This window comes from Notamacropus eugenii, chromosome 4 (genome assembly GCF_028372415.1).
Source record: "Notamacropus eugenii isolate mMacEug1 chromosome 4, mMacEug1.pri_v2, whole genome shotgun sequence".
NCBI lineage: Eukaryota > Metazoa > Chordata > Mammalia > Diprotodontia > Macropodidae > Notamacropus > Notamacropus eugenii.
The window spans coordinates 441121473-441137393 of record NC_092875.1 but is presented as its reverse complement, the minus strand read 5'-3'; the positions used below and the strand labels follow the sequence as shown (position 1 = coordinate 441137393).

At 35.9% G+C, this 15921-nt stretch overlaps 1 protein-coding gene across 2 annotated transcripts in view; it reads left to right on the top strand.

Moving 5' to 3' along the window:
* ME2 (malic enzyme 2) overlaps positions 1 to 15921 on the top strand; it is an 81386-nt gene that overhangs the window by 40990 nt on the left and 24475 nt on the right. For both annotated transcript variants that reach the window (XM_072606023.1, XM_072606024.1), the window contains exons 11-15: positions 5196 to 5310; positions 7798 to 7940; positions 11507 to 11609; positions 14091 to 14161; positions 15646 to 15744. In XM_072606023.1, coding sequence (XP_072462124.1) covers positions 5196 to 5310; positions 7798 to 7940; positions 11507 to 11609; positions 14091 to 14161; positions 15646 to 15744 — 531 coding nt within the window. The remainder of the gene's footprint in view (positions 1 to 5195; positions 5311 to 7797; positions 7941 to 11506; positions 11610 to 14090; positions 14162 to 15645; positions 15745 to 15921) is intronic.

Below are 15921 nucleotides of genomic sequence, written 5' to 3'. Positions count from 1 at the left end.
CAGGATGTCTCATGGAGTACCCCAGGGACCTGTGCATGGTTCTTCATCAGTGACTTGGAACATGACAGATGTTTCTAGAATTTGAAGGACTGATACGTTGAAGAGGAATTAGGCTTGTTTTGCTGATTCCAGGTGGTGGAACCAGGAATAGTAAGTGAAAGATGCAAATTGAGGTTTAATTCCAGGAAAAATTTCCCTATCATTAGAGCTTTGAAACAACCTGACTCAAGATAGTGGGATCCCCCTGCATTAAGTTCTTCAAGAAGAACTTTTTCTTAAGATTTGGATTTTAAGATTAATCACCTATCGAGTATGTTATAGTGGGGATTCCTTTTGTGTATGGGTTTGACTACATAGCTTCTGAGGTCCCTTCAGACTCTCAGATTCTGTGAGAAGGAATCAGTCTATCTATTCTTGCTGCTATTTTTGACTTTTCTTCTCCTGCCGTCTCTCAGATATCTATTCCATCCAGATTCTGTTTACTCTCATCTGCTAGTTTTTGAGTTGTTCTCCCTTCTTTCTCAAAGAGTCGACTCACTGGCCTGCCATTTTTCCTCCATCTTATTCCTCGCTCTTATACTTGGCCACTTAAACATTACATTGATATTCCCTTGAATGTTCTGGCTTCTAGTTCATTAACCTCCTCATTTCTCATGACCTTCTCTCCACCTTACTTTAGCTACCCACAGAGATAGTGGTACCTTAGGTCTCACCCTTATTCTATCTTTTTTTTCCTCTATAACTAAAAACTCTTAAATCTCCCTTACTTTTCACAGTTTCTTGCCCTTCCATCACTCCCTCCGTACCATTTCTTTATCTATTCTTCATCTTCCACAAGTGTTCTGGTTCTTCCATCTTCCTGATCTAGCCTATCTCCTCTTATAACCTCACTTTCCTGCCTTCATCTTGACCTTTTAATTTGGTGTTTCAAAAGTGTGCTCTGCTGTACCCTTGGATCCTTTAGTTCTGCCTCGACTATATCACGTTACTGGTTCTCCACCCAGAGTCACCTTCTCCACTTCTGTTCTAGTGAGCCTTCATAATTGTGCCTGCTAGGTCTCTTTCCAATTCATGTTATCTTTTGGGTCCTGACATACTGTTCTCCTCCCCGGAATGTATTTTCTCATACAATAACTATCTTCTTTAAAGGATCAGTTCCGGTGCCACCCTCCATGGTGAAAGCATCCTTGATTCTCTAGAATTCTTAGTGCTCTCTCCCTCCTCAGATGATCTGATACTTCTTTGTGGACATATTGTGTCTCTGATACAAGGGAAGCTCCTTGAAGGATGGCTCTGGTTTGTTTTCTTGTTTTTTGTTTTTTTTAGTGTATCCCTAAGAACTTGCATCGTATCTTATACATAGTAAACCCTTGATGTTTGTTGAATTAAATTGCTAATTTATATTGCTGCATTAACTATTCTTTCAGAACCATCATAGGGTCATAGAATTACAACTGGAAAACAACTTAGAGGTTATCTACTCCCACTCCCTCATCCTACAGATGAGAAAACTGAGGTAGTCACCCAGATGAAAGTAGGATATTTGCTGAGAGCTCAAGGAAATTTCTTAGTTTGCTTCTACCTGTTGTGTATAATGTTTTTTGTGACTTTAGTAATTTTTTCTTATATTTGAAATGCTAAGCAGCATAAAAATGTCTTCTGCTCTTTCTTAACCCCTAAATTTCTTACCTGTGTTAAACATGTCTTATAAAACTCCTGACTCTTCATTCATCTGTTTCAGTTAATAGCAAGTACCTTATTCCATTTACAATTAAGCTTATCCAGAGTAAGGAGGGGACATAATACAATAAAATAGAAATTACCTGTTATTCAGATCATTTGAGTACAAGCCACTTATTTAAAAGAACTCATGTTATTTTTCTGTAAGTCCTTTGCTGCTAAATGGTTGTGCCAACATTATACCAAAACAAAATAACAAGATTCTTATTGTTAATACAAAGTATGAAATTTTAAATGACCAAATCTCAGTTGGTGAAAAATGCTGATTTGTATTTAAATTTCAATAGTTCCATAGCCAAAATATGTTAAAATATTTTAATACGAATTACACCATTACCTTAAGTAACAGTCCTACTCTCATCCCTATCCCTTGCCATCATTTTGGGGGACTAAAGCAATAATTTTGATGACCCTTTTAATGCTTAACTCCTTGACCTCATAGCTTATTAATTCCTATGATAAGCTCTCTACCCTTCTAAAAACACCAGCGTGGTTTCACTGTCATACAAAACTGTACTGTCTCCATTATCTTGAACTTCAAAATCCTACTCTGACAATAGACTTGTCCTTCCACCTCTCATACTCTTCTTATTCACACCAAACTTATTCTTTGCTGTCATCATAATCCCTGAAAGTGTGGAATAATAGACAGAGAGCAAGTCTAGAGGCAGGAAAACCTGTTTTGGGTTCTCATTTTGACACGTATTGGCAATAGATCTATTGCAAGTCACTCAACTTCTCAGACCTCCAGAAAATTGTCTTAAATGTAACTTACAGAGAGGATGCTCTCCTGCCTTGGTTGAGGCAGTCGCTTCATCTGGGTTTTTTCCTGTACCAGTGAAATCACTGCTCCAGTCCCTGTGCCTGTAGTGACTGTCCCTGTTCTTTGTTCTGGTTTCATTTACCTCCTTACAGTCATCCAGTTTAATAATTTACTAGATACAGTGTTTAAAAGCATATTTATATAGGATTTTAAAGTTTACTAAATCCTTTCCTCATAACATAACTGTTGGATAGATAGTTATTGTTAGGTTGTTTCAGTCACATCTGACCCATGTAGGGTTTTCTTGGCAAAGATACTGGAGTGGTTTTCCATTTTCTTCTCCATTATATTTTACGGATGAGGAAACTGAGGCAAACAGGGTTAAGTGACTTGACCAGGGTCACACAGCTAGTATGTGTCTGCGGCTACACTTGAGCTCAGGGAGAGGAGTCTTCCTGACTCCAGGCCCTGCACTGTATGCACTATGGCCCCACCTAGCTGTCCTCTGTAGGTAGATAGTACAACTATTATTATCTCAATTCGTAGAAGCAGAACTAAGACTTTTAAATGACTTAACCCATGGTCTTAAAGCTATTAAGCATTTGAAATGAGATTAAATCTAAGGTCACCTGACTACAAGTCCAGTGCTCTATATTGAAAGTGTCAAACAGGCCATTTGGCTGCCTGAGCCAAATTAAAATGTAATTATGATGTATTTAACAAAATCAATAAAAATTTAACAAAATCCAAAAAAAAAAATTTATTTCCCTTGTTCAATTGGACTTATTTGTCCCAGGAGAGAGAATTTTATATAGGGTGGATGGAAGTAAACAGGTAGGAAGTCGTTGTGAAGTGATAGTTATTTTTTTTGAAGGGGGGATATCAATAAAACTTTTAAAGTAATTGGAAGCTATTGTATATATTTCTAAGAGGAATGCCAATATTTAGCTCAGTGGTGAGCTGAATGATTCCACATTAGTTCTCTCACCTTAGAATTCTATACACTCTTGGTCTTCTGCTTTTTCTGCAAATCCTGTGTAACTTCTAGCATTTGATTTCTCAAGCCGTGTTCCACCTCAACCCCACCCCGCCTGCTGCTAAACATTTCTGGAGAAAGTCTCAAAATTAGATTGACTTCATTATATTTATTTAGCATGGCATAGTGTATGGACAATTGGCCTCAAGTTCAGAAAGAGACCTAGGCACAAGATAGGTGCTGGCTTTATGACCTTAGGCAAATCATACTGTTTTTCAGCACCCAAGGCAACCCTGTAAGACTGAATTTTAGAGCAAATGCTGACCTACTTTCATAGAGGAAATTCCTTTACAAGTAGTTCCCCTATTCCAATGAAATAAAAAACAGGGTCAGTATTGTTTCATTGTTTGTATTTTTATCTCCAACACCTAGCACAGTGCTGGCACATAGTAATCATATGATAAATGTTTTTTGATTGATTGATTGTTTGAGTCAAGAGAACCTAGATTCAAATCCTACTCTAATGCTTACTACTACATATGTGAAATTTAGCAAGTATCTTAACTTCCCTGGATCTCAGTATCTTCATCTGTAAAGAGCATTTTGAACTAGATTGCGTTTGAGGTCTCTTTAGCTCTAGATTTGTGATCTTCTAAGATATTATTCCATTCCTTCTCTCCCTGACCCTGTTCCTTAGCTTGGAATTTTGAAGAGGCAGAGAAGAGAAAAAGAAAAGGGAGGGGGAGAGAGAAGAAGTGTTCGAGATACTTTGAAAAAACTTGTGCCTTCTTCAAAATAGGGGAGCTGGGTAGAATTTAGTTTTTGAAATTCAGAGCATGCTTGAAACCCATGATTAGTTTTAATTCTAGTGAAATTAATTGAAATATGTTTTTTACTTACTTTGCTCAGTTACATGTACTTGTTCCAGGGGAGAGTTTTTATGGGTGGGTAGAGGTAAACTGGTGTCAGTGGGAAGTGATAATCCTGTAAAAAAAAATTGAGGGGGATAAAATATTCTTAAAAATTAATTGGGAGCTATTGTATATATTTCTAAGAGGAATGTTAGTATTAAAATACTACTTCATGAAAAAGCAAAATTTCTGTTAAGTCTAAGTTATATTGAAGGAAGAGTAAATACACTGGTTGAAAGGCTGTTGCAGTTCAGCAAGTTAAGTTCAGCAAAATTATAAGCATCTGCCGTGTATCCCCCCCATAAGATGTTGGGGAATACAAAAATGGAATATGATGTGGTCGCTACCTTTAGTGATCTTAGTTTCATAAGCAGTGGTAGACCAGAGCTTTGGCAGTAAAAATACACAGATCAGAGATGAACCCTTCTGAATTTCCTAATCTTATGAAGAAAAAATGATAAAATGTAAAAGAAAAAAGAGGAGACTGAACACTAGAAGCCAAAAGATACTTTAATTGTCATGTTCCTTCATTTTTTGTCATCTTTGAGATCTAAGAGAATTTCCCAGAGCAAGTGAATTTTGAAAAAGGATTGTTAATATGAAAAAACTAATTTTGGAAGTAGTAAAAGTTCTCAGATATATAGGAAAGTATAAATAAAATGAAACATTTCATAAATATAAAGGAAAATAAAAGGAAATCCATGACTAAAGCAGAGATAACATTATGCTTATAAAAATGATGTGTTTATTATAATTTTAAAAATTTTCTATACTAACAAAAGTATTATTTCACTTGGAAATATAGGGAAGGAAAGCTATGATAGATAGCCATCAAGAACCATTTGCTCACTTACCTCCTGAAAACATACCTAATACTTTTGAAGATGCAGTAAATATACTTAAACCTACAGCTATTATTGGTGAGTAAAGATGGTATTCCAATTTGCTGATCTGTTTGTTAAGCAAGGACAATCTAATACCTCTTGGAAGAGTCAAGTTTGAGGTATAGGAATGCACATTCCCATATTGAAAATGCTGATGTCAGTTCTGCTACTTACCTCACCCTTGTTTCTCACACATGATCAGTCACACTGTCTGCCCTTCCCCAAAAGTCTCTCTTCATTTCTCACTGCCACTACCCCAGGACAGGCCCTCATAATCACCTACAGTAACCAGTCTTCCCATTCTCACTCCCCATGTTCCAGTTCATCACTCCATTATCAGATTAATCTTCTTTATACACAAATCTGTTCAAGCCTAGCACCCAGCTGAGGACATTGTACTTCATAAGTATTGGTTGAATTGAATATCACTGCCCTTCTCTATTGTCTCGTGATCACCTGCTAAAAGAAATTTAAGTTCCTTATCCTGATTCTTAAGGCCCTTTGTAATACAGCACCATGTCTCTTCTAATCTGTTTCATCTTCTTCCTCTTCACGCTTGCTATGTTACACTCACAGTTTTCTGTACCCACTTCTGTACTTTCATTCATAGTGTTCTCTATACCTGGAATACCCTGCAAGTCTCAGCTGTTGAAATAGCTACCTTTCCCTTGAAATCTAATTCAAGTACTTCCTCCCAATTTGAATGTACTTTTAGTCCCTTGGATTTATTGGGATCCTTTCTTGACTTGACCTCTTATCCACTTATCATATGTTATTTGATTGTGAGCATATCACATCACTCACACTTTATAAGAACAGAGATCTTATCTTATTGACTCACTGTGTCTCCCCTAACACCTAGCATAGAGCTCTTTATATAGCTTAATGAGTGCTTGTCAAAGGATTAAATTAATTCATCCTTTTAGCATAAGATTAATATTTACTTACATACAGCCCTATTACAGGTGGAAAATATAGTGTATTATCTAGGAATTATTGTTTCTGTCTTCTTAAATTGTTTATTTTTTAATTCTGCATTGTGTGGTGCTTTATAGAGTCAGTGAGGAATAATGGACTTAGATTCTGAATAAAGCTGAAGTAAGATGTTAGGCTGTTTTTATGATGTTACATGCACAGTCAGAAATACTGCATCCAGGTCTGTAAGAGGAGTGAAAGAACATTGAGCTAGGAGGATGGAAACCCAAGTTCCACTCCTGGCCTTGTGGCTAACTAGCCATGTGACCTACATATGGCCTCATTTTACTGTTCTGTGCCTCAGCTTTCTCAGATGAATGGGTTAGGCAAAATGATCTCTAAGAACTCTTTCTTTTTTATGAGTCTATTCTTAGCAAGATACAGAAATTATCTCTGTCTAAACACTGGACTACTGAAAGATTAAAGAAGATATCAGACCAGCATGACATGCAAAGATGCCTCTTTTTGAGCAAAGGCTTCAGAAGCAAAAAGTCCAGGGCCAAAAGACCTGTGTAATAGGCTGTCAAAATATTCACTACAACAGCAAACACAGTTTTGTTATTTGTATCCCTTTATAAAAATTCTAGAGACAAGTCCAGATTTTCTAAAATTTTGTTGCATTGAATAGGGGTTGAAATAAGTAGACTGCTGTTTTGTTAACAGAAAGACATCTGAGACTTGTAATTTTTGTAATAATGTGATATACAAAACACTATCATTCTGAACTGAGGACTTAAGAAATAATTTCTTTCATTAGTTTTCTAGGCTATACAAATTCTTTTGTAGTGATGAAATATTGCCCATATAAATATTGTTAAAATTCAAGAATTGAATGCTTGCTATATATAAAGCAATGTCTGTAAAACCTAGAGATAAAACAAAACTGATAATCTTCTAAGTAGTATATCAGCATGTCCTCCAAAAATCTTGCAAAATAATCTTCTTGAGTCTCTAGTTTGGGCCATGTCACTCTCTCTGCTGCAAAACTTTCAGTGGTTCCCCAGTGCCTCTAGGATTGTAAGTATATAAAACACCTTAACCGGACATTTAAATCCTTCCACATTCTATGGCTCCTCTCTACCTTTCCAGTTTTATTTCATTCTGTTCCCCTTCAGAAGCTTGACGTTGCACTCAGACTGGACTAGTAGTTATTTCCCAAACTCAGTACCCCATCTTCCCCTTTCATGTACTCACACAAGCTTCTCCCCCTTCCTTGAATGCCCTTCCTTGCCCTCTCAATCTCAAAACCTTAGACTTCCTTCAAGAATTAACTTGAATGCTATGGTTGCCCAGGCAGTTAGTAGCCTTTCCTTTCTGAGTTTTCCTTGTACTTGCCCTATTTGTGTACATGTTGTGTCCCCTCTTCTTCCTCCACTGAAGAATGGGAGCTCCTTAAGATCCAAGGCTGTTTTATTATCTTTGTATTCCCAAATCCCAACAGTGCTTTACAAGTAATTGATTATGAAAGAGGAGAGAGGTATTATGCATTTCCTCTATTATCATCATCATCATTATTATTTGTATAGTGAAATATTTTGTTTATTTCAGGTGTTGCAGGTGCTGGCCGACTTTTTACTCCCGATGTGCTCAAAGCCATGGCCTCAATCAATGAACGACCAGTAATATTTGCATTAAGTAATCCTACAGCAATGGCTGAATGCACAGCTGAAGAAGCATACACACTTACAGAGGTAATCATTGACAATAAAAGAATGTATTACATTTAAAAACAAATAGCATTTTCTAAGATTTAATTCTGAGCCGTAAAAAATTTACCGTAAGCAGTCTTTTTTGATTTGACTATTTTAAATGCTACATGTATTAATAGGACTTAATTGGTACAGATTTTGGAATGTTGCACGGAACTGGTTAGGACATTACTAAGAGTACTCAAATGTATTAATAGTAAGAGAAAGATGAAAAATAAGCACATATCTAGTTGAAATGTTTAAGCTGTATTTTGGAGTTTGTTAAAAGAAAAATAAGTGAAAGGTTATTATTTGCTTTAGAGTATTATTTGAACTGAATTGATCAGTTAAGAGCAATACTCAAAATGTAATTACCTTGCAGTTTTACGTGGTCTTAAAGAGTAATCATCTTAGAAAAAAGAAGTTGACCAAAGAAGATAGTCTAATTTGCCCACACTAATAGGAGGGAGGAAAAGGAGCATGAACAGCATAAAATAATTGATAGGTCTTAAATCCTTTGTGTTTGGCATGGATGAAAGTCAGATGTACTACCATCATATAGGCACCGCCTTCCATCTCTGGTCCTCTTTGAGAACGAAGAATAACAACGTTGACTCTTCCCATCTTTGATAAACTGACACCCAAGTGGGAACACTAGGGAATAGCACGAAGTTGTGGGTTTTCATTTGCTTTGGGATAATAGGTAATTTAAGCTACAGTATTTTGATGTGCCTGAGATCCCAGAAAAACAATTCCGGAGTTTTGGAGTAGATGAGAGAGGAGGATTTTTGCTAATTGACAAAAATATATAATTTAAAAAAGAAGTGGTATTCATCTCTGAAGAATTCTAGAATATACCAGGAGCCAACATAATTTCCTAAGAACAAATTAAGTCATATTAACCTTATTTCCTTTTTTGATATAATCAAGGAAAACAGATATAGAAAGATCAAATGAGAATGTATTTGAACAGTTTTTATCATTTATCAAGTGTCAGCTGTTGTTATGTGAGATGTGCAGAATGTCCCAAAAGCCTCAGTGAAGTTTTAAATTAAAATTGAACTTAAAACTGCACTGAGACTTTGAACCTCTGCATATTGATTATAGCAAGGCTATTAGCCAAACCTCTCACTATCTTCATGAATAAGATATGAAAAATGAGCAAGTATTGTTAATCACATGAGCAGATTAATGAATAATGGTTCTGTGTCAAACAGGAAGAGACTTGAAAAACATGTCATAAGTAACAAGGCCATTTGGAATACCAGGTTTCCACTTTTCATATTTATTACATCCCCTATATTTGTCTTCCTTCAAAATAAGAGAGCCACATAAAAGATAGCACAAATAAGAGATGCTGTGATTTTCTCTTTCCCCCAAACTGAATTTTAACAGGTTTCATACACACCAAAAGATGAAGACTTACAACACTAAGAGTTTTAAAACAGGACAGGCAACCTGGCATAACAGAAAGAGACTTGAGTCCAGAGGTCTCAGCTGAAATCAAACCACTTATTGCCTCCTACTGCTGCCACAAATATTTCTCTCCAGGACTGAGTCTGGTCTGAGTCTCATAGCTCCTGTGTCTGTGTATCATTTTTTTTATAAAAATTTTTTGGGTTTCTGTAACATTTCCTAAAGGAATCCCCACAATCTTTAGAAAGTCACTGGAATAAAAGTAACACTCTAATACAGCTACTTCAAAGGACAACATTGCTGTGAGTCATAGAATCTGGTGAAAAAGACCTAGTTCACATATTCCATTTGCCTGCCCATGGAGAAGTATCTTCTTAAACACCATTGGTAGGCAATCACTTAGGCTCTACCTGAATACTTCTAATGACATAGAACTTACTACCTCATGAGACAGCAAACTACTTTTTTGGACTACCAGTTTTCCTTAGTGATTACAGAATCATAGAACCATAAATCTAGAAATCTAATAAGTAGCAGCAGTAAGATTTGAACCCTAGCTTTCTAATTTTAAATCCAGTAATCTTTCCGTTACAACGTATCTCTTTCAGGGTTGTTTTGGAGATCAGATGACCTTAGAGGTCATCTAGTCCAACCTTGCCATTTTACAGATGAGGAAACTGAGTCTCAGAGAGTTGAAGGAACTTAATCAAGGCAGAGAGAATACTAATCTGAATTGAGAGAATTTCTGAGATCTCTAAAGTAACTTCCATCTCCTAAACCCTGTGATCCTGGGTATTCTGAAATCTGTTCTAAGAAAATAGTCCCAAATATGTTTTGATTTATTACAGCATTGATGAAGTATATCATTTGTAAAGGTCATTGCTTTCAAGAACAAGTCTTTTGGAGTAAATCCATTTTAGAGAGCTTTTAAAAATATTACTTTATGGTCATGTTTTATATGCAGTTGTAGCTTTTATTCCAGGAAAACATATTAGAAGAGTTTGGTATTCTAGTGCCCTCTGCTGTTGTTTGAGAATATTTCCTTTTAAAATCTCATTTAGCCTGTTTTAGAGGTAGGATATTATATTATTCAGGGGACTGAGTGAGAGGAAGCAGTGTGGACATCGGTGTTATGCTGTTAAAAAGTATTTAGTCCAGATGTTGTTCTTTGCCATCATTTACAGGAATTAAATGATGTGGGTAGAATTAGACCACTAAGTATAATCAGTCATCTGCCTTTTTAGAATTCATGATTGATGGAAGTGACAGTGGGAGACTGCCTGATAGCTTGGCATTGTGAAAATGTGCCTTTGCCATTTTGTGGAGTTAGTTTAAATTCAACTACAATCTAATTCATGCAATTTCTGCCTCATGGTATCCTTGAACACTGTTTATTACAGATTATTTTTGCTTATCTTCTTCATTAATATTCTTATATTCTTCATTAATCAACTAGTTTCACCTTTGCTTTCTGACATTTTGATACTTTATGGGAAAATTATTTGCTTTACAAAAATTTATTTTATAGACAAGCTTGAAAGGAATATGTCTTATATCTGACATTTTTTATAAATGCTGCTTAGGTCAATGGTATGTACTGAGTGTGCCTCTTGTTGCAGTACACTGTTATCAGAGAATACAAAGAAATTAGAAAACTCAGTACCTGCCTTCAAGGCAATAATAAAGCTTCATTTTTTTTCTAAGTTGAAAAAAATAACTGTCATATACTTGTTTCTCTAAAAGTATATATTGTATCACTTTCATATTCATTTTTCCTTCTTCTGTAATGTTGACAAGTAACAGTATCATGTGGATTGTGGTATTTATTTGCCTAGCATTTTATTCTGAGTTTTCAGGTTTAAAATTGAATGCAAAAATATTATAAAGTCTTTTGTCTTGGAAATTAATTTTTCTGAAATTAGTCAGCAACAATTTTGTATAGTTACTCAGTAATGTATATTCTTGTTCATTCTAATGTGTAAATTTTGGTTTTTTTCATGTTATAATATTAGTTGGTATTTATTGTACTTAGATCTCCCAATTTTTTGCTTTATAATTGTAGGACTTAATTTGTGTGGATTCACCAGTGAATTTTAGTAAGTCACATGATTGTCAAGGATATCTTTAACTGATACTTTATTTTGTTTAAACAGGGTCGATGCTTATTTGCTAGTGGTAGTCCATTTGAGCCTGTGAGATTAAAAGATGGGAGACAGTTTATCCCAGGCCAAGGAAACAATGCTTATATTTTCCCAGGTAAACTCCAAAGATGTTTGACAGTATTGGATTTAACCACATATGTACATGCACACACACCCTAAAAGAAAAAAAAATTGATGGGAAGAATGTTTGCCTCACAAAGAATTAAGCAGTTCTCACCTTTGTTCTTCCTACAAAAGAACAACGTATTTTTCAAATCCTGGGGATTTTATAGCTTTTATAAAATTTGAGGTTTGTAATCTATAATACAATACTGTTTCAATGGATCAATCAAAACTAAACATAATCCAAGCATGAAAATCAAGACAATCCCAAGAAATGTCTTGTTATCCATTTGCTTTGTATTTATCAGCCGGAGAACATGTAAGCAGTAGAGCAGAGCACTCTTCCAGGCCTTTTACCCATAAAGAAACTAACAGAGAAAAAATATTTGTTTAAAAAGATTTTGCTATAATATGAAAAGTATTTTTATACTTTTAAATATACATATCCAGTATAATATGAAATGTTTTTGACTACAAATATTCAGATGGTGAAAAAGAAAGTCACCATTTGGATGGAATTAGGAAAGCAGAAAAACTTTTATACTTCGTCTGGGGGGAGACTTCATTTTACTCCATTATTTTGTATGTGAATGAATACTGATAGTAATTATAATATCCTTCTGCAGTAACATTGAAGCCATGTAATTTCATTGCTCCTTTTTAGCTGCAAAATATTAAGAGCTAGAAATTTTAACGTTAAAAAAAAGATTAAAAAGCCATCACACTTTTTAACCAGAATGGGGGGAAAACCTAAAAGCATATTTAATTTTGGATCATCCACACCACTTCTGTTGTCATGAATACTTGATTTCATTGTGCCTGAATTTCAAGTGAAAACTTAACCTCAGTATGTCAAGGATCTATAATTTTGTACACAGATCTGTACTTCCTCTAAATTTAAATGGTCTTTGAGAATGGTTTAGTAAAAAAACAAAACAAAACAAAAACCTTATCTTGCTGCCAGACTAGTGATGAGGCTTTCCAAACTTAGCTAAGCTAAGATTCTCAGTCTATCACTAGGTGATTCAAAGCCTTTGCAGCTTGGTAGGCCCTACTAGGGTTGCATTCCCCTGCCATAACCTTTAAGAATGAAATGAGGCAAGCACTGGAGGCAGAGACAATATGGCAGCATAGCAGGAAGCAGTATAACAGACTCCTTCCAAAAACTCCAAACAGATCTAGAAAATGCCCCATACTGAATCCTAAGACAAAGTTACCCTGAGATATTTTTTTCAGCCAAAGTTGGGTAAAAAGGAAAGAGTCTGACAGGAAGCACCTCTTGAGCATTCCAGCATGGGAAGAGGCTGCAAGCAGAGGTCCTGGACTGCTACAGGGACAAATGCCAATTGGTAGCCCTGGTCCCCATTACTCATTTCCAAGTCATGGATCCAGGGAGAGATGAAGGGACCTTTCCCTGCTTCCCACCATTACTGTGCCACAGCTCTAGCACTGTGATGACAAGTTCAGAAGCAAGCAGCAGCAGTGTAGCTTTGCCACCTGCAGAGAAATAACCTGGACAGGGGTCCCAGACCAATGGGTGTCCAGCAGTTGTGTTCTTCCAAACCAGGAGAGCTCTCCAGATGACTGACAATTGCTCAGACTTTGCCCTGGATTTGACCCCGTGGGGAGCACTGAAAGCTTGCAAGTCTCTAGCCTGAGTTGTGCCTGAGATACTGGAACAATTCAAAACTCAGAGCCACAATGGGATCATCACAGACCTCTCCGGAAGTGCACGGAGCCCAGGCATAACATCAGGCTCAAAGTCAGGAAGTAGGATGGAAGAATGAGCAAAAACAATTTGACAGATGAATTACAGGATTTTGTTCCTAGAACCTCTAAAATACTTGGTGATTATTTGATAAATAGTCACTCCCTCGTTCATAACCTGGCTAGTAGAGATGCAAAATTCAGGAAATATGTTGGAGAGTCATCATAAGGCAATGTCAGGCCTCTGACTAAGGGAACCCAGAACTGTACTAGGAAGAGCCATGAAAGAAAAGACTAAGCCTAAGCATTTTTCATACCTATCCTATTCTGCAGGCAGAGCAGATTTTATTGTCCTTGTTTTCCAGATAGAAAACTGAGGCTCAGAGAGGAGCAGTGACTTCCCCAAGATTGCATAGCTAGTAAGTGACAGAGTTGGAATGTGAAACTGTCTCTTGACTTGAAGTGCAAAGAATGTTTTGTGCTTTACCCTAGTGTCTCATTTATTTTTAGTAAAGCTTAATGTAGCAGCAAACCTATTGACATAATTATTTAACGTTGATGTTTGTTTTAACCATGACAGGATTGAGGGATTAGCAGAAAGAACTGAGTATTTCGTGACATTCATTTTTTGTTAACCTAAGGAATTTTCATCAAATGAAACATAATGAATATTATGTCTTGTTTGAACTCTTTTGAAAAGCATAAAATTTCATGTAATGTGAGGTAAATTTTCCAAATAACTTATTTCAACAACATTTTATCCTAGGTGTGGCTCTAGCTGTGATTCTCAGTGGTGTTCGACATATCAGTGATCATGTCTTTCTAGAAGCTTCAAAGGTAACTGTTTTGGGCCCAGCAGTACCACTGTTAGGTCCATTTCCCAAGGTGATCAGGAAGAAGGAAGAGAATCCGTATGTTCTAAAATATTTCTAGCAGCTCTCCTTGTGGTGACAAAGAACTAGAAGTGAAGGGGGTGCTCATCACTTGGAGCATGACTGCACAAGTTGTGGTATGCGATTGTGATGGAATACTGCTGTGCTGTAAGAAATGGTGAGCTCCATGGTTTTAGAAAGACATGGAAAGACCAAAATGAAATAAATGATGAAATGAGCAGAACCAGGAGAAGGTTATCTACAGCAACAGTAATATTTTTCAAAGAACTCTAAGATATTTTGAGTATTACAAATACTCAAATTAACTACAAAAGAACATGTTATGCACTCCCAGAGAAAGAACTGAAAAATAGAAGTATGCTTAGTATGATTTTACATACACACGTACAAATATGCCAAATTGTGGCCCTTTTTGGGGAGGGTTGGGGAGGGAGGGAGGGAGAGAGTTTGGAATTTAAAATGTAACCACCCAAAAAATAATTTTTAAATAGATTTTTTTAGAAAGGTAACTGCTTTATCAGTGCTTAACTCCCTTTCTCTATTCCTACCCCCTCAGTAGAAAGTTTTGAAAGCAGAGGGACTATTTCATTTTTATCTTTGTATTTCCAGTTTCACTTATTTGCTTGGTATATAGCAGGTGTTTAATAAATGCTTTCTGAATTGAACTTGAACATGTGATAAGTTGCTTATTCATACTAATAGAATAGGTTAAATAAGTCTGGCAGTCAAAGTAGTATACCTGTTGCTTTTCTGGCTTACCAGGAAGATAAGCATTTTGTAGAGGAATTTTAAAAAATCATATTTCTTAAATTTTCTTCTAAATCAGAAATCCTACCACATATATAATACTAAATTTTTCCATTTGATGATAGGAAAAAATGCTTTGAATTCATTGCCAATTTTCCTTGAAGTGTCTGGTTTACTTGAATTCTAGTCTTCACAACATAAATTCTAAGTAAGATTTATTTTTTCAGGACAGCCACAAATGTTCATTTTGAAATAGTTGTTGAAGTCTAGTGGTAATATCAAGCATGTGTATAGTGGAAAGAATAGTGGATTTGGAGCCAAATCCTGTTTTGCTGCCTGTGTGGCCTTAACTGAATCATTTTATAAGCTCTAGATCTCAACTTCCTTATCTCTAAAATGAGAGGATTAGATTAGGTGGTTTCTGAGGTATCTTGCAATTTCAGAATAACTGTGATCTTTTGACATGTTTGCTAGGTAGAATTTTAACAGAAAGAATACCAACTGCTCCTCTCTTTTTTTGTGTAATGTGTTTTCAAATATCTGTGGTGTTTTAGAGTTATTAATGTCACAAAGCAAGCCTGTAGGTTTAATTTCCTGTGATAACTCTTTGTACCCTCTCATCAGGTACCTATGATGATTCTGTGACTTAAAAAAATGCTTATATACTTTTTTTCTCTGTAGGCATTGACAGAACAATTGACAGAAAAGGAGCTAGCCCAGGGAAGACTTTATCCACGACTCTCTAATATTCAGGAAGTTTCAATTAACATTGCTATTAAAGTAAGTAATAAGTAAAACATACCACTTTATGCAGTTTTGGTTCCTGTGAATCTAACATTGTGAGAGAGTGGCCTATCAGTGAATGAATACAAAAACTCAAACTTCATGCAAGTACTTGAGCTGTTCAGACTTTACGAACTTGGTTTTCAAAGTGAGAAAGATGGCAAATTAATTCTT